The following is a 22,107-nucleotide window of genomic DNA, read 5'->3' on the forward strand; positions in this document are numbered from 1 at the left end:
CCCACCTCTGTCTCATCCTTGTCAGATGCTCCAGCACTGGCCCCTTTGGTTTTCCCAAACTCCTGGCTGGAAGTGGGCAAGGCAGATGTGGTAGACAACTACAGGCTAGTCATTTTCCAAAAATATTCCTAGGCTTTGGGGTTCCTTCCCATGGAAGTGTGGCCCAAGACCACCCACCCCCAGGTAACATCCAGCCCCAGGACACCCAACACACCACTTCAGAAATCTGCAATACTTTAATCAAACCCTACTTAAGGCCATTGTTACTTTCATGATTGCACATATTCCTGCTTCTCAAAAGCACAAATATCTTCATGAACACGCCAAGGACAGGGCCAAGCCTCCCCCTTCCCGTGGCCAGTGTGAGCAGTGCCTCCCAGTGCCCACGGCCCCAGGAGCTGATTGATCCCAGATGGCTGAGCAGGCAGCAGGGACAACTGCCAGGAGCTGAGTGACAGCTCAGATGTACCACGAGCTCCTGCCAAGGCTCATCTCACACAGCCAGGAGAGGTTAAGTAACAGGGCAGAGAGCTGGAATGGCTGTGGAGCACAAGGTCAGGGCACAGGACTGGGGCTCTCAAAGTCACCACTACTCTGCAACACGTGCCAAGGCTGGAGCAACCCCAGGCAGGCTCCAGGTACTGTGGGAAGAGACAGAACTGAAGTGACAGCACCCAGAAATGATTTGCAGCATAGTCCAGTTACATCAAGTGGCAATAAAACTGTGAGTGGCTCCAGGACAGCGTGCCCCATTTGGTGAGATGAACAGTGGCTTTTAAAGAGATCACTAAATCCCATCAGTGCTACCTATACAAACCTCATTTATTTTACAGGCTGCCATTAAAGTGCCTTTTATCCCTAGCAATAGGCAGTTTTAAATTGCAAATAACTTCTCAGATCAGTCAGCAACCATCTTCATTCCACCGGAGAGAAGGGCAGTGGCTCAGGCTGGCCCTTGGGGACAAAAGGGTTCTTGAACATGGTGTTGAGGTTTCTGGATGACCAGGAATGCTGAGCAGCAGGAACATCCCACGGCTTCGCTGTGCTGGGCAGGATCTCTGCTGAGCTGTCCAGGACTTCACCTTCCACAGGGCTCTGGGGATCCAAAGCAGTGTCACCTGCAGCCTGGCTGTGTCCCAGTGGGAGGGTGTCCCAGGGGAAGTGTGTCCCAGTGGAATCCATGTCCCAGTGGGATTTGTGTCCCAGTGGGAAGCATGTCCCATGGGAATTGTGTCCCAGTGGGATCCACGTCCCAGTGGGAAGCATGTCCCATGGGAAGTGTGTCCCATTGGGGAGCCATCCCAGTGGGAGGGTATCCCAATGGGAAGTGTGTCCCAGTGGGGGGCTGTCCCAGTGTGAAGATGTCCCAGTAGGACCCATGTCCCAGTGGGATCCGTGTCCCAGTGGGGAGCTGTCCCACCAGGAGGCTGTCCCAGGGGGTGGCTCAGGCCTCGGGTCCCTGCTGGCTGGGGCTGTCGCAGTCCTGCAGGAGCGGCGTGCTCTCGGAGGAGGGGGCGGCTCTGCTCGGCGTGCCGGGGCCACGGGGGCTCTTCTCGGTGCTGCTTCTCTGCAGGGGAGGGACAGATGTCACAGCCCGGCCACACCCAGCATTGCCACCGCGTCCCCACCCAGGGCATGCACACCCCAAGCCTCCTGCAGTGGCCAAGGACCCATTTCTTACACTGAACATTTTTGTGCCTCCTTCCTGTACCTCTTGCCTTACCAAAACGAGGTCATTCCCATTCCTGCCCACCTGTGACACCACCCGAGCACCCAGCCTGAAGAGCTGTGTGGAGGAGCTGTGGGACAGTCATCCAAGATGGAAGGGACAGGGACAGAAGAGCCTGGAGAGCCCCAGGCACGGGCTGCAGCACACACAGGCAGCACTCCTTCCTAGGATAATGTAGGTGCAGCCTCTGGGGAAGCGTGGAAGGTGGTGCCTTCTGGCACCAAGAAGGCTCCTCCTCACCTAAACACACCTACAGAACAGGTTCACCACCCTCAGAGCTGAGCAGGAGCCAGCTACACCTTCCAACAGCCCACGTGGGCCCTGACCCTCATTAATGCAAGAGCCTCAGGAGGAAGCAGCAGGTGACAGGAGTGGGTCACTTCCCGCTGCTGGGGACAGGGACACCAACCTGCCCTCACCCAGAGCCTTCTGCTGGCTGGGGACGTGGACTGGGGTGTTGTGGAGGGACTGGGAGGCTTGTGCAACCCTTTGACTATTGCCCATTGCTGCTCCAGTGACAGCACCAGGAACACCTGGGGACTCTTTGGGCACGGTGGTGTTTGGTGGTATTTGGATTTGAGGATCTTGGAGGAATTTTCAACCTTAATGAGGCTATGAGTCTAAAAGTGTCTACAGGCCTCTGGTGGGGGGATGCAGTCAGGGCAAAAAGGATGGTTAATATTCAAGAGTCACCTCTTCAAAGTTCAAGAATACTCCACCCTAACAAGCATCCCGAGCCAGGAAAAAATGCCAGCAGGGCAACATGGATGAACCAGGAGCTCCAAACATAACTGTAGAAAGGAGACACGTGGAAGGTGGGAGCAGGGACAGGTAACCTGGCAGGAACAGAGGGAAACTCTCCCAGCATTCAGGGATGAAGAGAGGAAAGCCAAAACCCAACTGGAACTGAGTCCAGCCAAGGATGTCAGAGACAAGAAAGGCTTCTCTACGTACCCAGGTGACAAAGGAAAGAGGAGGAACCATGAGGGCCTGAATGAGGCAGGGGACCCCAGAAACCAGGGGAAAGTGCAGAGCAAGGAAGATGCACCCTTGGTGGAAGAGGATGAGGTCAGAGAACACTCAAGGAACCTAGACATGCACAGATCCATAGACCAAGATGGGATGAGTGGGCTCATGTCACAGCGAAGCCATTCCCTGCTGTCTTTGACCAGTCCTGGCTCAAAGACTGAAGGAAAGCAGATCTTGAAAAAGACCAAGAAGGAAGATCTCAGGAGCTACAGACCAGTCAGCCTCCCTTCACCCTCGAGAAAGTGATGCAGCAGCTGATTCTAGGAACCACTCCCAGGCACGTGCAGGACAATTAAATCATCAAGTGTAGTCCCTGGGCTTCACCAAGGGGCAGCTGTGCTTCAGCACCTGTGATGAAATGACTGGCTTGGCAGACCAGGGGGAACAGTGGATATTTCCACCTGCACTCCAGGCTTTTGACACATCTCCCATAAACACCTCATGGGGAAGCTGATGCAGCAGGGATTGGATGAGCAGGCAGTGAGTGGACTGAAAACTGGCCGAACAGCCAGGCCCAGAGAGTTGAGTTGGAGGCCAGTAACCAGCAGTGTACACCAGGAGTCAATTCTGGGTCCAGGCCTGTTTAATATCTTTATTAATCATCTGCAAAACCTGGGGGAGTGGCTGGTACACCAGAGGGACCTCAGCAGGCTGAGAAAGGGACTGGAAGGACCCTCATGAAGTTCAACAAGAGGATGTACAAGGTCTTTCACTCGGGATGAACAGCCCCACACAGCAGTACACCCTAAAGGTCACCAGCTCTGCAGCAGTCTGGCAGAAAAGGACCTGAGGGTCTTGGGGACAGCGAGCTGAGGGTGAGGCAGCAGCATGGCTGGGCAGCAAAGGCAGCCAGCTGAGTCCAGCTGCACTGGGAGCGTTGCCAGCAGCTCCTGGAGTGATCCTTGCCCTCTGCTCATCACTGGAGAGGCCACACACGGAGCACTGTGTTCAGTTCTGGGCTTCTCAGCACAAGAGAGAGATGGAGCTGCTGGGAAGAGCCCAGCAAAGGAGCACTGAAGTGATTTTGGGACTGGAGTCTCTTAAGTGAGCAGAGGCTGAGAGAACTGGGCCTGTTCAGCCTCGAGAAGAGAAGGTTCAGGGGGATCTTACCACTGAAAACAAGGCTCTGAAGGGAGGGTGTAATTACAGAGCCAGGCTCTTCTTGGTGGTGTCCAGGGACAGGACAAGAGCAAAGGGACACTTAAAAACCTAAAGGGGATTCCATCTGGACATTAAGAAATACTTTTTTTCTTTTTTCTTTTTTTTTTTTTTTCTTTTTTTTCCCCTGTGAAAACTGTAAAAATGGGAACAGGTTGCCCTGGGGAATCTCCACTCCTGAAGACATTAAGAGACATCTGGACATGGTGCTGAGCTAGGTGACTCTGCCTGAGCAGAGGGATTGGGATAGATGACCTCCAGAGGTCCCTTCAACCTCAACGACTCAGGGATTTTGTGTTCCTGTAATACAAACCCAGACATTTTATACATCAGAAATTCCCTCCTGAAAGCCTCTCTGTTGAGGGGAGGGGTGACACCCACCAGTGAACTGACCTCTGTTACCCCATTCAAAAAACTTACCTCTGGAACTCAAACACTCAGAGATGGGGGGAAAACAGGCAAGAAAAGTATTTCCTCACACCAATCCTACTTTTCCCCTGATTCCTGCTGACATTATTAGGGCTGCAGATCAGGTACACCAGGAGAAACAATAAGAGCATGTGCTTGCAACCTGGTTAAGTGCCAGTATTAAGACATCTAAAATTGCCCCAAATAAAGCCATGAGACAACACTGCTCCATCAAAGCTCGCCGGGAGGGCACGGCAGGGAGATGGGGACAGCAAAGGTTTCATTTGATTGGTTTTAAGTGAAGTTTAATCAAATCAGGATGAAGAAAAGCATGTTACCTTGACTGGGTACCCACCTACAGTCTGGCTTCCTGCAACACCGTCCCCTTAACCGCAGGCAGCTTTTTGGCAGAGGTGGCCTGGTTTGCCTTATTACTGTCTGAGCTCTTTTTATTGCTACTCCAAAATAAAGAGCATTTCTCCTAGAAGACAATCAGTCTGGTTTATGGTGCACTCTGACATGGATTTCATCAGGGTTCCAATTTTCGGAGGAGATTTGAGAAATCACTCTTTAACTAGAATCTAGTTATTAATGAAGATTTTGAAATTTAGATTAAGCTAAGTCCTATTTGAGATTTTGTTCAGTGTCAAGCCAGTTTTAAAATGGTCTGTTTGCCTCTGGGAAGTGTCACCACACATTATGCCACAACAGCAGCGAGCTCCAACATCTGGGGGTATTTTACACAGATTATGCATTTTTTAGAGCTGTGAGTCCAACAGATCCATTTCAAACTGGCTCCACTATAAACTAGACTAAGATTTAAGTGTTTTAAGTGCCTGATCTGCACTGGCCTCAGAGCACACTGCTCCCTCCAGAAGCCAGAGGCACACAAGACACCTGAGGGAGGAGCTGGGCTCAGGGAGCCCTGCACGCTGGCAGACACGTGAAGGTGAGGACAATGTCCCCGGCTCAGTGTCCCCTCTGACATCGCCTGTGCCTTCAGGAGGCAGAAATGTGCACGATTAAGCAATCAGAGCTAGATCAGCAACACTTCAATCAAATGAGGAACACACCTTGGCTGCAAATCGCTGGCTTCCAGTTTACAACCTCTTATCTACTCATTAGGTGGAGTTGTTGTGCAGCTTTCTTAGATATTTGTGAAGTCATTGAGGGTTTTTAGCCACTTTCCAGGTAGCCAGGCACTTCCTGACGTTGATTTTTAGTTCTAACACTTCAGACTCTTTTGGCTGAGCACAGAAACACAGCTGGCTTATGCCTGGGTTTGGGATATTTCACAAGCAGATATTCAGCTGGCTTCAATGAGTTTAAAATCCAGCTTTTCTTCCTGACCCTTTCCAGCATGGTTCAATCTCTTTGATACCAGGAATTAAGACTTGCACAAAGCAGGGTGAGGAAATGCCAGCTCAGGGCTGCACAAGGTGTTAGAAACTGCTGCCCAGCCCTTTTTCAGAGCCCCTGGGCTCATGCAGCAGAGTGCAGCCTGTCTGCCAGCCAGCAACCACTCACGTGTGCTGAAGGGGAGCAGTTCACTCCAGGACCATCCTGGAAGCACAGTGAGGGCTTGGTGGTGAGCTCTGGGCTCCATCCTGGGCCCTAGCATCACTCCCACCCTGTAGGGAAGTGTGTGGAGGAACAAGACGATTTGGGATCATGTGTTTAAGTCACTTAAGTAATTGTAGACTTGATTAAAATCCAATTACGTGGTACTCCAAGAACCCTGGCATTGTTCAAGGTGGGTTTGCATCAGTTCCAGGGAGGGCAGGAAGCAGCTGAGCAAAGGCAGCTCCTCACGGGCTCCCCCTCAGCCTGCTCTCATCCCAAGAACTGCCTCTCCACCTCTGCAGCTTTAGAGCCAGCCTAAGCCACCCGACTGCAGGGCAGAGCTAAATCAGCTTCCTTTGATACAGGGTTGGGGTAGGAAGTCAGATCCCTACTCCCAGAACTAAAGCTGGCAGGGAGCTTAGTGTTACCAGATCACTGTGGAGCCAGAGCCACAGAGCTGCACTGAGTGCTCTGGCTGTTTCATGTTCAGTCCTGACAGCCCAGCTCAGCCTCACCCCACTGCCTGCCCCACAGCCCAGCTGCCAGCAGGCTTCAAAGGTCTTCACTTCTCAGCAAGCCCAGATCCACAAAGGCTCCTCTGAGGGTTTCACTTCCAGACCTCTTTGGAGCAGTTTGCACAGCGTTTCAAGGAAATACAGGATCTGTGCTGGGCTGAGAAGCAGCCACAGTGGCTGTGCCCCCTCTGCAAGAACACAGCAACTGCATTTCCCTCAACAGGCTGTGTTCAGATAGCTCCATCCTCTGGAGAAGGCTCTGTTCTGACTGGAAAAACGCTGGGACCCTGCAGAGATGCAGATCTGTGCGAGAGCACAGACCTGCTGCTGCCTTCTGTGGAGGCTGGGCTGATGAACTAGGATTGTTTCTTCATTAGCTGGGTGAGCTGAGAAATACCTGCTCCTCCAGGAAGCCACATCCATCACTGCTGTGCACCAAAAACGCCAGAAATACTTCATGTTATCTATTTGCAGCCCAGTTTCTAGAAGGCTAAGGAAGTCCTGCTGCTATCTCCTGGCACCTGGCACCACTAGGAGATTGTTGGTGGCATCAGCCAGTGTTTCCTCAGACAGGTTAGATTGGCAGCCCAAACTACAGCCTCTGATTGAGTCTGATTTGACTGACAGCACTTCCCAGCAGGCACCTGCAGGTTCTTACCTTCCTCATTGCCATGAGGACAGCTGCTGAGACAATGAGTGGGACACTCAGGCCAAGGAGGATGTACTGCAGGTAGTCCAGCACCGACGGGAGCAGCACCAGGTTGGTGTAGAACTGCTTCAGGACTGAGCCTTCGATGGATCCACTCTGCTCAGAAAAGCAGATTGTCAGTGGCATCTCCCTCCCGTCCAGGGCTGAGACAGACCAGCTGCATGATTCCTTTCCCACCACCTCCCAGCATAAATTAGGGGATTTATGCAAGATTCAGTCAGGTTAAGAGCTTTTACTGAATAGCAGGAATCAGCTGGACATGCACCCACAGCTGGAGCTGCACTCCCTGGCCCACAGGAAGTCAGGGATGCTGGCAGCTCTGTCCAGGGCCCCACTTAACCCCACATCCAGGGCAGAGCCAGAGATTTACCAAGTATAGTGCAGGGTTTGTTCAGCTCAGAGGGATTAATGGCATAGCCAAGTATTGAAAAGCCTTCTGTTGGTGCTTAATTAGTCTGGCTGGCTTAAAGCTTTATCCAAAGTGGAGTTTCCCCAGCACTGGGTGATGGGGAAGCAGGAGAGGCTCTGCAGAATCAGGCTGAGGAAGGCAGCTCACCTCTGCAAACCACAGCAGCGGCAGGACCACTGGCTTAATCTGCCCTGTTTGACTGGGGGGAAGAAAATGCAAAAACAAACACAAGCTTAGGTTTATCAGGTCACAATTAGCAGCACAATTCTTCCTAAGGGGACATGTCTGACAGACTGACAGTGGCCAGGAAACCATAAGGAGGTGGCAATCCCTGCTGCTCCACTGAGCTGCTCCCACCTTGGGGGACCAGGTGCTTTATGCTTATGTTTCCATGGGTTTAGCTGCCTGAGGACAGCAGGAAGTGCCATCCCAAACCTGGGCTCCAGGGAGATGAAACTCAGTGAAGCAGAATGCTAAAGTTCCTCTCAGTCCCCTGGGTGGCACCACGGGGGCTGTCTGCAGGTGTTTGCCCCCCAGCCCAAGCAGCAAGAGCACACTCCCACCCTTGCTGGTATTTAACACCTGGCACCACACAGTTTGTTTACAGAGACCTCCTGTTTGCTTTCATAGAGCTGGAAGTGTCTTTTGGACACAAGCTTCACTCTCTACCCCACAGGCAGAGTGGGTTTTGCCTCTCCACGTTGCAGGTAACTCCTGAGAGGCAGCGTTACAGAGACCTCCTGTTTGCTTCCATAGAGCTGGAAGTGTCTTTTGAACACAGGCAGAGTGGGTTTTGCCTCTCCACGTTGCAGGTAACTCCTGAGAGGCAGCACAGTGGAGGTGAACAGCTCCTGCCCCACCAGGAGGAACATTCCAGCTGTCTGGTGAGGGGCAGGGACACTGCCCCAGCTGAGCAAACAAGCACTCTGCACTGCTAAAGGATGGAACTTGTGGTCACTGGAATGGCTATGTTTGCTGGCTCCAGCAACAGGACAACTGCTCATGGTAAAGCTTTGGAGAGAGCAAACTCTGCAGCAAGCTCAGCACCAGCAGAACTCCCTGCTCAGGGAAGGCAGATGGACATTTCTAGGAGGTGACCACTTACATGATACCAGACACGTGCTTTATGTACAGGTTCAGCTGCAGCTTGATGGAGCAATTCATGGGGATGCCAGTCATCTGCAGAGGAAGAGAACAACCAGTTCATCAGTGACTTCTTGGGACCAACAGACCCTGTCCAACATTCTGAGCCCATGAAAAACATCACACTTCAAAGCTGGTCTTGTTGACACCCATTAAGACATTGGTTCCTCATGACTCTGCAGTTTTGCAACACATTTTTACAAGCAGAGAATTTTTCTTGGACTGTCCCTGTTTGTAGTCAGCAGCCTGCAGCTAGATAAAAATGTAGGTAACTGTACTTTTATCAGTAGATGTTTGATACTGTAATAAACTTAATTAGATTTTCATAACTGCGATAAGAAAAGCAGTCAGAACCCAATGTCTAGATAAGACACACAGTTTACCTTACCTCAAGAGGGAAACGTTTTTTTTTTTTTGCTTGAGCAAATATCACTGAACATTTAGAAAAACTGACCTCGCACAACACAGGCTGTGGGTGGAAAATCCCAAAGTCCCTTTGCCATCAGCAGCTGGGACAGGGATACCTCAGGACACCCCAGATCAGCCCTCTGCAGTGGTAACTTCACCCTCACTGTGGCTACAGGAGGGGTGTAACACAGCAGCAGCCAAAAAACCAAAAAACGCTGCAAAAGCAAAAGTTCCAGATGGGCAGGTTGAGAGAGTGGAAGAAGCCAGCCCAAAAATGGAGGTGCCAGCTTGAGCCACAGCGTGGTCTTCAGACTCTGCCAGCCAGTTCCCATGGCAGTGTGCATTGGCAGATTTGGGGCAGAGCTGGGCTGCTGCCAGATACACCTCCTGGTGTTATAGGCCTGAGTCAGTGGAAAGAGTTTCACTGTGCTTATCGAAACAATTATGTTTATAATTAGTTCTGCAATTCTCTAGAAGCCAGGCTAATTATTCAATTAGTTTATGGCTTTGACATTTTTATCTGCACGCCCTCGCCAGTCTTTGCACTATGGAACCTGCTCGGACCAGTGCCACGAGAGCAGAGTGGTGCCACCACTCAGCTGATGGCAGGGTCCCTGGGGTGAGGGGAGGACCCTGGTGGGCTCACTCACGGGGTGCACATCCAGGAAAAGCCCATGCTGGTCCTTGCTGGGGTGCAGGCCTTCCACTGCATTCACCAGGGATGGGTCAGCGTTGTAGAAGTGAGGGTGGGAAATGAACATCGGCGCATCTGGATGAGATTAAAGGCATCTTAAGCTGCTCCACACCCACCTAAAAGCTTTTTTTTGAGGTTTTTAAGCCCTTGCAGTACTTGTTCTGAACAGGCTTTTATATTTTCTCCTCCCAGCCAGCAATCACCTTCCCCTCCCTCCCTGCAGGTTGTTCCATTGATCTGGGAGGGTTCAGGACCACCCACTCTCTCCCACCACCATGCCATGACAACTCCCTGTTCCCAGACTCGAGTTAGGGCACCCAGCCTGGACTGTCAGACACACACTCAGGGTCCAAAGTTAACATTTAATTTGGGAGCTGCATGGGCTGCCTCTTCCCTGCTCCCCCCACCAGCCCAGGGGATGTAATGCTCCCACTGTAGCCTTGGGCATTCCCACAAATGCCAGGCTCTCACAGGGCAGGGCACTGAAGGCTAGGCACAAGGGTTTTCCCTCTTTCCCTCACTGCTGAGAGGCCTGTGGGAGTGCAAACAGAGCCCACCATACTTCTCCCCATCCCAGCAGGTACTAGAGCTGTTTTTTCCAGACAATTAAGCTTCTACTGCATCTGAAATTTAATACTGGTCCACTAAGGAGAGCCAGGGGGGAAAGGACTTACTGAGCCTACAGGTGCTGACGTTCTGGATGCCAGACTGCATGCAGGGGCAGAAGCCTTCGTTGGGTGGATAGTCTGTGCCGTTGGCAAAGAGGGTTTTGGGTGCCACGAAGCGATAGGTGGGCACACCCTGGAAGTGCCCAGACTGCTCGTACACCAGTGTCATGGATCTGCAAGGGGTTCAGTGCAGAAGGATCAGGATTAGCCAACAGGCTCCCAGCACAGAAGTGGGTTCTTATCTTGGCTGGATAAGACGCAGTTGCAATGTAACTTAGACTTTGAGATCAAGATAAACCCTCAGCAGTGCTTCGGGGAATGGGAAATGAGTATTTAAAGCCTTTTGCTTTTCATGTTTTAAGCACACCTAAAGGGTTGGTCAGGACTAGTTAGGGAGAGAAACCACAGACTTATGAGTTTGTTTGCTACATGCAGCTGAGATTTGTTTAAAGGCATGTAGTAATCCCCAGGGCTGCTCTCCAAGAGATAATACCCACTTTATGCAAGCCTTGGCTCCCAGGAGCTCCGTTACAGGGCAGGGACACTGGATAAATCTCTCCAGCAATAGACTGCCAGGGGAATGGAAAATTTCCCCATGTAACACAGCAAGATTTTTTTTCCTGCTACTAGAGGCTGTTGATACTGTGTTGCATTATTGTTGGCCAGGTTTGATGCAAGTCTCCAGGACAAAAATTTGCCCCCTTCACACCTGAGTGAGGCTTGCAGGGATCAGAGAATCACAGAATGGGTGAGTGGGTCACAGTGGGCTGCCAGGACAGCCTGGGCAGGCCCAGGGGATGCTCATTCCTACAGAGAATGGTCCCTTTGATCCTGGGAACAAGGATGGGGGATTCAGGGCATGTTCAGCAGTTCTTGGCTCTGCTCACCTCCCAGCAAGGAGGTTGCTGTAGCCCATCAGCAGGACAAAACCTTGGTGGCTGCCTCTCAGCATCAGCTGCACTTTGTGTGCACAGAGATCCCTGCAGAGGCAGGTATGCTCTGAGCCCACCAAGAGATGTTTGTGACTGTGCCAACAGAGGCTGAGGCAGAAGGCTGGGGAGAAGACACAGCACTGTCTGAGAAGCTGAGCCACTTCCCCACAGTTCTGTGTGACAGGAACTTCCTGTGCCAACAAGAAACCAAGCTTGGTTTCCTCCACTTCACTGGAAGCCTTGCCTGGAAGCATGCCCTGTTCCAGGGGTTCCTGCAGTTTGACAGGAACAGGTACGTGTTTAAACTTCAGTTACAGGTAAACTTCCATGTAAATTCCTAACTCCAGGTCATTCTGGTGCTTACTGATGTCCCTTGTGCAGAGGAATCCCTGTGCTATTGCTCAGCTCTGTTTGTTCACTGCCCATTGTTCTCTATTCAACATGAGCACTTGCTTGTTTTGCAGCACTATCTACAAAGCTGGAATTATCATTATCTTCCCCAAGCTAGGGACAGGGGTTTTGTGCCTGCTTCCCCTCCTTCCAGCCTCAGGCACAGGCACACAGGCCAGCTCTGTGGGGTACTTTAACCCCTGGGTGATCAGCTAAGGTCAGGGTGTCTTACACAAGCAAAAGGGAAAAAAAAAAAAAGAAGAGCCTGGAAATGGTGGCATGAATTTCCTTCCAGACATAATTTCCCCACGGGTTTAGTCAGCTGAAAGAGTTCTGCACTTACAGTTGCATTTCCCTTTTACAACCCTTACTTCTCCTTCTAACTGCCCACATCTCATCTACATCAGATAATCACATCTAGTCCTTTTGTACTGATTAAAAGTGGGCAAGCTGGACATCTGCGGAAATGGTGGCACGAATTTCCTCCCAGACATAATTTCCCCACGGGTTTAGTCAGCTGAAAGAGTTCTGCACTTACAGTTGCATTTCCCTTTTACAACCCTTACTTCTCCTTCTAACTGCCCACATCTCATCTACATCAGATAATCACATCTAGTCCTTTTGTACTGATTAAAAGTGGGCAAGCTGGACATCTGCAGTGATCTGGAAGGTATTTATGGACACCCCAAGATGCTGATAGTGAGACAACTACCCTGTTTGCAAAGCTCAGAGATAATGCAGACCCAAACTGCAGCTGAACTTTAACTGCAGGAACAATTCCTGAGCCGTCTGCAGGAGGGGTGCAGCGTGTCCTGCCACCTGCATGGGGACAGGCTGGCAGCTGTGGCCTCACCTGCAGGCATCAGGGCTGTAGAACTGCAGGGAGGTTGGGGACATGAAGGGTGGCCACATCTCCCCTGCTGTCCCGTTGATCATGTTGCACTGGCTGCTCCGCCAGTAGTTCACCTGTGGGACAGGTGGAGAGAGAAGAACTCAGAAGGATGAGCTTGCTGGAGTCAGCTCCCACCCCTGCATGGAATATCCACCACCCCACACTGCTTCCACAGCAGCACCAAAGATCTGTCCCATCTTAAGCATATTTTCCATCCTCCATGATTCTGTGAGCCAAACATCCACCCAATTAATGGACAAGATCCCCCTGACCCCAGAGGATGAGCTCTGCATTCAGTGATTTTAGTCAGGAGCAGAATTCCACAAGGGAAGAGTAAAGCATCCTTTAACAAGAGTATTTAACACCTCCAACACAGGCCACAGGAGCCTGAGACTTCAACCATGAGAAGCAGCCAGCCCCAACAGCACTGCAAGGGAGTGCAAGTGAAAAACCCATGAGGAGATTGATTTATGGCTTCCTGAAAAGCCCCTTGCCACATGGCTGCCTCTTAGAAACTTGCTAGAATGGAAGCTGCAGCACCTGAAGTCCTGTAGAAACTTTTCTTCACACCTGACCCATGCACAAGAGTACCCAGAGCTTTCAGCTAACCTTGCTTTCAATCAGGCACTCCCCATTATCCAAGGCTGGCTGCCAGGCACTCACCTTCTTGAGCCCGTTCCATGAATCCACCATGTGAACCTGACTGATGTTCTTTATGCCTGTGTTTACGGTGAACAGCCCTGAGTTGGAGTTGTTAAACTGCAGAGAGAAGGAATGATTGTTTAATCTACAGCACACAACACCTCACTGACTCTGCGTGCTACTCAGCTTCTACTCAGCCGAGTGTCTGAGCTGTCCCCAAGATCAATATTGCTGTGATTTTAGCATTCCCAACCAACACTTACATCCATGAATACTCCAAACTTCCCCTTGAAAGGGAGCAGGCCAGGAATAATCATATTTATTGCATCTATCAGGGGGTCTTCATACCCCCACATGATCTCCCGCACCGTCCGGTTCATGAACGCCTCCTGCTTCAGGCTAGCCAGGGCTCCACTCAGTAAAAGCTTCACAAAATTTGGCAGCTTTTCCACCATCACAGCTGCTCCCTGAGAAAGAAAAATGGCTGGGATGAGAGGCCCATCTTTAGCAAAGATGAAGCATTTTCGGTGCTAACCAAAACTGTTCTGCTGCTCCCATCTATAGCCCCAGAGGAATCCTCTGGACAGACTGAGGTTCTTCATTTATTCCCAGTTGGGGAAGAAAGCAGTTGAGGGCTCACAGGCTTGATTTCCTCACAGGATGCTCAGATGAAGTTGCAGACTCAAGACCAGCTGCTCTGCACACTCTGGTTTTGGAACAGTAGCAACCTAACAGAACAATTAACACCCACAAAGCAGAAAATTACATTATATAAGCTTAACCACCTCATTCCTTGATCAGCCTCAAGCCCTACAAGAAAGTGATTCAGTAATTCAATGCTGGATATCACCACCCTCCCTGCAAGCTCAGAAGGTGGAACCCATCCAGGCAAGAAGCACTTACCATCATCATGATGTTTGGCACAACAATGTACTCGTCCTCCGTGCCATTGGACAAGTCTGGCTGGAAGAAAAGGTGCCGGTACTCCAGGTAGGAAACAGTATCGTTGTCATGGAATGTGATATTTGTTTTAAACCTGTACTCCCTGCAAAGAGATGGGATATCATGGGAACCATCCCCAGGCAGAGCCCCTCGAGCCAGAATGGGCTGCACAAGCTGCTGGGGGAGACCAAACCCCAGTGAGGAGCCATGGAGCAGCTGGGGAGGCAGTGTGGGAACAGATATAAACCCCCCACCCCAACCAGGGCTAGGGTCTGGCAGGAGGAGAGGGCAGCCCAAGAGCCAGGCATCCCTGACAGGTTGGATTCCTGCAGACACAAAGTGTTTCTTCCCAACTCATTACCCAAGAAATTTAAGACAAAACTGTAAATCTCCTCTGTTGCTTCACCCGCTTGTAAAGGCCAGGCACAGCAGAGAGGTGCCCAGACATGCAGTGCCTGGCACAGCAACCCACACACCAAAACAACCTGCACACAGGAGAGGACCAGCCAAGATGCCCCATGTTCCTCCAGTGATCTGCTCCCAGGCGAATGTGATGGCTCCTGGGTTCAGGGCAGCCTGATCCTCCACGCAGCACCGTGACCCTTCTGCTCCTCAGGGCTTCAGGCCATCCATGTCCTGCACACTGCCTGATGCCTTTCAGCTTTCATGTTTTCCACATTCTGTACTGCATTAGTATGTAGCTCTGAACTTCATATAAAGTGTTAGCAAGTTCTCCTCACAGCTCAGCCAGAGAAAAGAATCTTTTTCCAGCCCCAGAAACAAGGACACCACAGCAGCTTCAGGTCCAAAAAGTGTAAAACAACAGGGAATTGAGGAAAGCAAACTGGGAGGATGGGACTGCATCACCTGAGTTGGAATTGGACAACGAACCCCAATATGGAAATGGACCAGAGCTGATAAAAGTGTGAAAATTCATGACATGCCTTCCATCTTGGGTGGAGCCACATCTGGGCTCTTGCACTGCCCAAGGTGCATCCTTTGAAGGCCTTTTAATAAATCCCTGCTTTATTCATTTAACTCTGTGCAGCCTCTATTCTAGGAAGCCTCTCTAGGCATCAGCCCAGTGCTGCTGGACTTCAGCCATGCCACAGGGGCAGCCCCAGCCTCACAGAGGCTGCAGTGCTCTGCAGCACTGCAAGGCTGTCCCCAACATCACAAGCCTGTTACTGCTCCTGGAGGAACTGAAGCTCAGCTCACCAGCAAAAACAAAGTCCTTCACTGTGGAGCCTCTGTTTTACAGCCCACATTAGGGAAGGGCACTAATCTTGCTCAGCAGGAACACAAGGACACTAATAAGCTTTGCCCCTTTGTTTATTCTTATTTACAGTAAGTGAAGCTTTTCCCCAAGCCAAGAGAGCGATGCGATGGCAACGTACAGAACCCACAGGGGGACCTGGCAAGGCCGGGGCAAACAAGGGCACATATATACTGCAGGTGTCCCCTCACACTGCTCCAACAGCTTTGGATTAACCAGTAATCTTCCCACATGAGCTTGCTTAGGCTGCTGTTCAACCTCACCCCATTACTGCAGGTATTAATATATTGAAGATCACTGCTTGTGGGGAGGTTCACACGCTCAACATCAATCACTGCTTCCCTTTTAGGTGCTGAGAAGCACCTGGGGCTTCAGCCAGCATCCTGAGCCATGGCAAACAGACCCAGCCCTGCTGTGTGTGGGTCTGACCCGGTGTTAGAGCTCCATACTGGTTCCCATGACCAGAGCACTCATTCTGGGCATGTTCTGGGTCTCACCTTAGGCAGGGACTTTGGCCCGTGAAGTTTGATATTGAGGCAGCTCCAGCTCAAGAGCTGGGCTCTTAAATGCACAGTGAAGATAAAAGGAGAGCAATCTGAAGACAGGGTCACCCACCACCACACCAACACCCCTCATACCCATGTTTGGACTGAATCACCCCAGGTCTGCCTGCCCAACAGGCCCCAGAAAAAGACTGAGCTGCACAACTCAGTGGAGCTCCCACCAATCTCTCTGTCTCAGTGACCAGAGGCCCTACCGGCGTCTTTAGCAAGATCAGAGCAATTAGAGCACACCCTTTAAAATCCAGTGCCCCTGGGCTCTCAGCGAGCCTGCTGATGCCCTGTCCTCCTGCCAGAGGAGCCAGCCAGCAGCCTGGCAGGCAGCACAGTGGTCAGGCTCATGCCAAGCTGGAGCACAAGTGGTACCTGACCTGTACACGTAGGGCCCACGCTGGCTCAGCACTGGCTTCTCTCCCTGCAGCACTTGCTTGGGGTTCAGCACTTCGAAGAAATGCACTGACAAGTAGAAAGGAACAGGGATGTCTTTCCACATCTGGAAGGAGATGCTGCTGGGGTCGATCCTGACGTTCTGTAAGGCAAAAAAATAAGGGGACACAACATTTGGGCTCTGTGGCTGCAGCTGAACACATCCACCCTCAGCTCAGTGTAAGGCACAGCTGAAGGTGGCAGTTACAGATGCTCTCGAGAGGATCCAGGTGTTTTTGGCAGATTGAAACCCAGCCAGATATACAGTGAGAACTCCTGTGTGTGCAGAAGCATCAGGTTTATGCTTAGAAGCCAGGATATCTGCTGGCTTATTTATTCAGGCTTAACTTTTCTAATCCTACCCACAGGGCTTCTGAGGGTTTTGATGTGCTGCAGACTTGGCTCTGATTTATTCATGTCTTACTTGTCTGTCCCAAAGGCCTTTGCTCATGCATTTGGCAGCTCCACACAGCTAAATGCAAGCAAGGAGAAGTGGCACAGCTATCCTCACAACTGCTTGGGTACCAGCAGGGAGAGCCCACCAGATTCCCAAAAAGGAGATGGAAAATTGGGATGGCAGCTGTGTCCCAACAGCACAGCACAGGACACCCCTGCCTGCTTTCAGCTGCCAGCCTGCATTGACTCACAGCTGATCATGAGGCAGGTCAAAGGCAAGGCACAATCGTGTTCCCATATCACTGTCCTGTGTGCTGGGAAATGCCTGCAGGAGCTCAAAGACAACTTAAGCCCTCCTCAGCTCAGAGCTGGCACATCTGCCTCCACTCCCTCCCTGCCTCCAGGGTGCTGCAGGAGGGCAAGAGCTTGTTCCTTCTTGAACATCCACTTTGGATGTGTTCCACCATAATCTTTTCTTCTGGAAGCACAGATCCTTGTCCCTGCTTAGATAACCCAGCCAGCTTATGGAAGTGGGGTTGATCCATCAAGAGGAGGAGGGATGTGGGCTTTGTGCTGGTGCAGCTCAGCAGCTCCTGCTCTGGAGCAGCTCCATCTGACTGGGCACATATTTGCTGACACAGGGAGTTGAGGTGCCAGAGGTTTCCCCATAACACCTCCTCTCTTTCTTGAGGAATTTTATGGCAAGGCTGAGCTACGTATGAGCAGGAGGCCTCTGCAAGCCCCTGATCCAAGCCCTATCCCTGGGAACACATCTCCACAATGCTGTGTAACCCATCTCACCTAGCACACCCTTCCCACCACCACACACTGCTCTAATTTTGCCAGCCTCAAGGATTTCATGGCAAAGAAGCAGTAATAGGACAGATTTTTGTTTAGTCTGCTTTACAACGCTGATTCCCAAGCGTTGAATGGATTATGATCAAGAACATCTCCTTTCCTTTAATTGCTTGTTCTGCCTTGCACTCCCTTGACCACTTGTTGCATATGCATTAATTTTTATAATAAGTACCCAGTCAGATGGAGCTACATCCCAGCTCCCTGCTGCCTTTCCCAGCTCCCTCCCCACCTGGGCTCACCAGCTCAAGGTGCTGCTAAGGTCCCCACAACAGGGTAGTCTTAAAATGAAGCTATTTTTAGGTCAAAACAAACACAGTCACATGTCTGAAATAAAACCACAGTATTTGTCAACTAGATGAGCTGCAAAGGGACATTGAGTTGTTTGACCCCTCCTGACCAGGCTGATCTTTGTTCCCAAGGAACTGAAAGGAACTGGTTACTGCCCATCAGCTGCAGACGGGGCCAGGAGAGCAGCACCCAAATCTCCAGGAGGGAGGGAGGCACCCTGTGCAGTAAAACCGAGAGATGAGGTTTCCCCTGCAGACTGGGAGGAGCAGCTAAGGCAGGTGCCAGCCAGACCTCACCCTGCACATCCTCTCAGCACCCTCCTACCTCAGCAAGGACCGTGCTGCTCCTGCAGCCAGGACAGCAGCCGAGCTCTAAGGGGAGCAGCCACGGCTGGCAGAGGGGTGAGCTGATCATCTGTGTGCAAGCTCACACCTTGGGCAGGTCCGTGGCATTCCAGATGCTTCCAGAAAAGCAATGTTCCCCAGGTTTTTGCAGGGCCAACCCCACAGGCAGCCCAGTGCAAATGGGACAGGCTCAAAGCTCCCTGCTTTCCCTGCAGACTTCACCCAAAGATATCCTTGAAACAACCACCTCTCCATAACTAAGTGCTTTTCCATCAGGATACACCATCCTGACAGAGCTCAGGGGGCCAGGATGGGCAAACCAGCCTTCACCTGCCCAACCCCAGCCCTTCAAGCTCCTCTTACCCACACTACTCTGAAGACCAGCCCAGGAGTTTCAGGAAGGGCCTGAATGTTTCTCATCACCCCTCATCACTCAGCTTTTAGGCTTAATGTGAAATGGAAAAAAAACGAGCTCAGGGTAATTTTGTGTCATTTTGAAGATGGGGAGAAAGGACTTGAGGTGAAGGGAGGAGAAACAAGGGTTGATCTTTTCTTCATCTTCTGTTCTCATTGCAAATTATCAGGACTTAGCTAATTAGGTTGAAAAAAAAAATCAGGATTAGCTAAAAAGAGGACAGAGAGGTTTTTACACAAAAAATGCCATTTCTGTCCTGCAGGGGCCATTCAGCCTTTTATTGGCAGGTACCAGTTTCTGATGTCCTGAAACAGAACAAAGGTTTTCTGCTGTTTAATCCACAGGACTGTCTGGCTCTGCCCAGCCAGCAGCACTTCCAAGGGGTATGTTTAAGTAGGTCATTTTCAGCAGAGACTTTGCGCCACACGCAGCGCCAGCCATTGGCTATGAGGTGTGTTTGTTCATCTCTTTCATCAGAAGCAAATTTCCAGGGGCTGACCTGGGTAGGTGGAAGCTTGGAGAAAGGCCAAGGCAGGGAGCACATCTGCCTTGGACAGGGAGAAAAAGGTTAGGCTGAATGGGGGGATGAGCTCTGGGTTACAGCAGGGTAACTGGTGTCCCAGCAGCAGGGACAGGAGTGCTGGTTCACAAAACTGTGCAGCAGTTACTGAACAGAGCAACAACTCCATCCACAGCCCCACATTGTGGGGACAAACCCTCTTCAGCCTCAGCACCTCTCCTGGGGATAAAAGAGGTATTCAGATAAGCAATTCTTCAGGCTTTCAGTCTGAAGGACTTCTTTCTGAAGGAGAGAGGATAACTTTGAGGCTGCTCCAAGCACAAGGCTCCTCTGGAGCGCTTCTGTTTCCAGCGGGGAAAGCATCTCGCTGTGAGCCCGGCAGCGTGCTCATCTACGTATGAAAGGAATAACTGGTGCTGCAGGTAGAGGCAGAGGGAAGGGAGGAAGCGTCGGTGCTCAGGGTGATGCTCTGCCAAGCACTGCATCCCCAGCTAATTCCAGCGATGCAAAGAGCCCTCGCTGACCAGGGGTGGTTAACCTGCTCACTCCGGGCACGCTGGCTGTCACCAAGGGCGGAACACCCCAAACCCGCATTTGCCCAAAGTAAGAGCCTGAGGCTGCTGGAGCTGCAGCAGCGACGCTTCCATCTCCAGCGCTCGGCTCTCCGGACCGCACTGCACAAGGGAAACGCGCACCAGCCCCAGCCCGCACCGCACCGAGACCCGCACCGGCTCCAGCCACCGACCGCATCGCACCGAGTCCCGGCCACCGACCGCACCGAGCCCCGCACCGCACCTGCCACCGACCGCACCGAGCCCCGCACTGCACCGGCCACCGACTGCACCGAGCCCCGCACCGCACCGGCCACCGACCGCACCGAGCCCCGCACCGCACCGGCCACCGACCGCACCGAGCCCCGCACCGCACCGGCTCCGGCCACCGACCGCACCGAGCCCCACACCGCACCCGGCCTCCAGCACACCCCCCTGGGCCCCGCCACCGACCCCGCACCGCATCCCGGTCCGCGCCGCATCCCGCTTCCCGCACGAGCCCACCCCGCTTCCCTCACGGAGCCCAGCCCCGCCGCGCCCCTCACGGAGCCCCCCCCGCGCCCTGCTGACCTTGATGACCTGCTGCCTGACGATAAGCGGCCCCAGCAGCAGCAGGCAGCCCCCCACGAGCGCGCAGGCCACCCCGGCCAGCCCCAGCCCCACGGACAGCCTGCGCTGGGCCACGGCCATGGCGGGGCGGAGCGGTACCGGGAGCGGGCCCCACCGCCGCCGCGGCCGCTTTATGGCCCCGCGGCCCGGCCCGGCCCGGCCCGGCAGAGGGGGCGGGACCGCGCCGAAGGGGGCGGGGCTGTTGGTGGGAGACCACGCCCCCAGCCACGCCCTCCCGCGGGAGGCGCGACGGGAAAGGGAAGGCGAGCGTGGCGTCAATGTAAACACGTGTGTGCCACGGAAAAACGGGCAAATTGGTAAAACAGAGAGAGAAGGGAAATGTATCAATAGATAAAATATCTCTCCGTCATGCAATTGTGGAAGAGAATGGGTTTGTGCTGGAGGGGACTTTAAAGATCACCTCGTTCCCCCCACTGCCATAGACACCGTCCAGTCCCACGCTGCTCCCCAGTGTCCAACCTGGCCTTGGGCACTGCCAGGGATCCAGGGGCAGCCACAGCTGCTCTGGGAAATATGTCCCTGTGCCTCACCATCGCCACAGTAGATTTTTTTCCTAATATCTAAGCTAAACCTATTTTTTTCAATTTGAAGCCATTCCTTCTTATTCTGTCACTACGTGCTAGATCAAAAAATACATAAACTTGTTTGTATTCATGTGTATATGTATATATATGTATGTTTTGCCTGAGGAGGGAACATCCATCACCATTAACCTGCCTTTCTTTTGTCATTAAACCAACTCTGCTTTTCCAAAAAACTGGGTCTTTTGTCCATCTCGTGCATCTGAACACGACCCTGAATAAAAGCCTCACTGAGACTCATCCCCAGAAGCATCTAGAAGGCAGCAGAAAATAAAAAGTCCAGTTTGTGACAGCCTGTTTTAAATCAATCACGTACACCATCCCCTTGTCCCAGCTGAGCTAACACATCTGGAAACTGGAGCACTTCCACCTGCCACACAGTGTCCTGCACAAAGAGAGGACACAACCTCACGGCTGCCAGCAGGCAGGGCCCAGCACAGCACAGCACCTGCCTCTTGCCATGGCCCCCACCTCAGTGGAACATTTGCATTTGTATCTTTACACGTAATTGGGTCTTTTTATTTCCCTTCTAAATCTTCTACCCTGATAGTTGCCTCTGTTTAATTACCAGATCAATTAACCAATGTCTCTGTTCAATCCTGGCCGGTCTGCGCTGTGGGATGGGCCCCCTCTCCCAGCAGCAATGCCTTCAGAACCGCACAAAGCAGGTGCTGTGTTTACTTTTAAAGACATTTTTTTTACAAAGAAACGCTGTGAAAGAAACTTTTCTTCAAATCCCAAAAATCCCCAGTAAAACCCAGGAGATTCCCTGAGGCGCCGCAGAACGCGACCGTGAGAAGATCTCTGGGAACAGCGTGTTCTGCCACGGTTAGAACAAAACACAACCTTAAAGCTGACAACAAGCTTTGCTGTTCTCATCAAATTTTGCTGCTGTGCGGTTGATCCCACCCCAGCTGTGGTCTCTGCTCACGGGTGCTGCCTCTGCAGCGTTGGCACTGCCACACTGAGCCTTGAGGTTCCTCAAACCCTGCAGAGGTCACAGAACTGCAGAATGTCCTGGGATGGAAGGA

General features: G+C 52.0%; 1 protein-coding gene across 1 annotated transcript; it reads right to left on the reverse strand.

Annotated features, from left to right (window-relative positions):
• Window positions 1-217: 217 nt before the first annotated feature.
• SCARB1 (scavenger receptor class B member 1) lies at window positions 218-20,653 on the reverse strand. Its single transcript, XM_041488617.1, has 12 exons — window positions 20,436-20,653; window positions 16,439-16,596; window positions 14,193-14,334; window positions 13,553-13,756; window positions 13,311-13,406; window positions 12,609-12,721; window positions 10,440-10,606; window positions 9,722-9,840; window positions 8,626-8,699; window positions 7,668-7,719; window positions 7,061-7,207; window positions 218-1,567 (listed from the first exon to the last, which is right to left on the reverse strand). The coding sequence occupies exons 1-12, from the start codon at window positions 20,553-20,555 to the stop codon at window positions 1,445-1,447; spliced, it is 1,515 nt and encodes a 504-aa protein (XP_041344551.1). The 5' UTR covers window positions 20,556-20,653; the 3' UTR covers window positions 218-1,444.
• Window positions 20,654-22,107: the final 1,454 nt, after the last annotated feature.

This window comes from Pyrgilauda ruficollis, unplaced genomic scaffold, assembly GCF_017590135.1.
Source record: "Pyrgilauda ruficollis isolate IOZ18807 unplaced genomic scaffold, ASM1759013v1 scaffold9, whole genome shotgun sequence".
In the NCBI taxonomy this organism is placed as follows: Eukaryota; Metazoa; Chordata; class Aves; order Passeriformes; family Passeridae; genus Pyrgilauda; species Pyrgilauda ruficollis.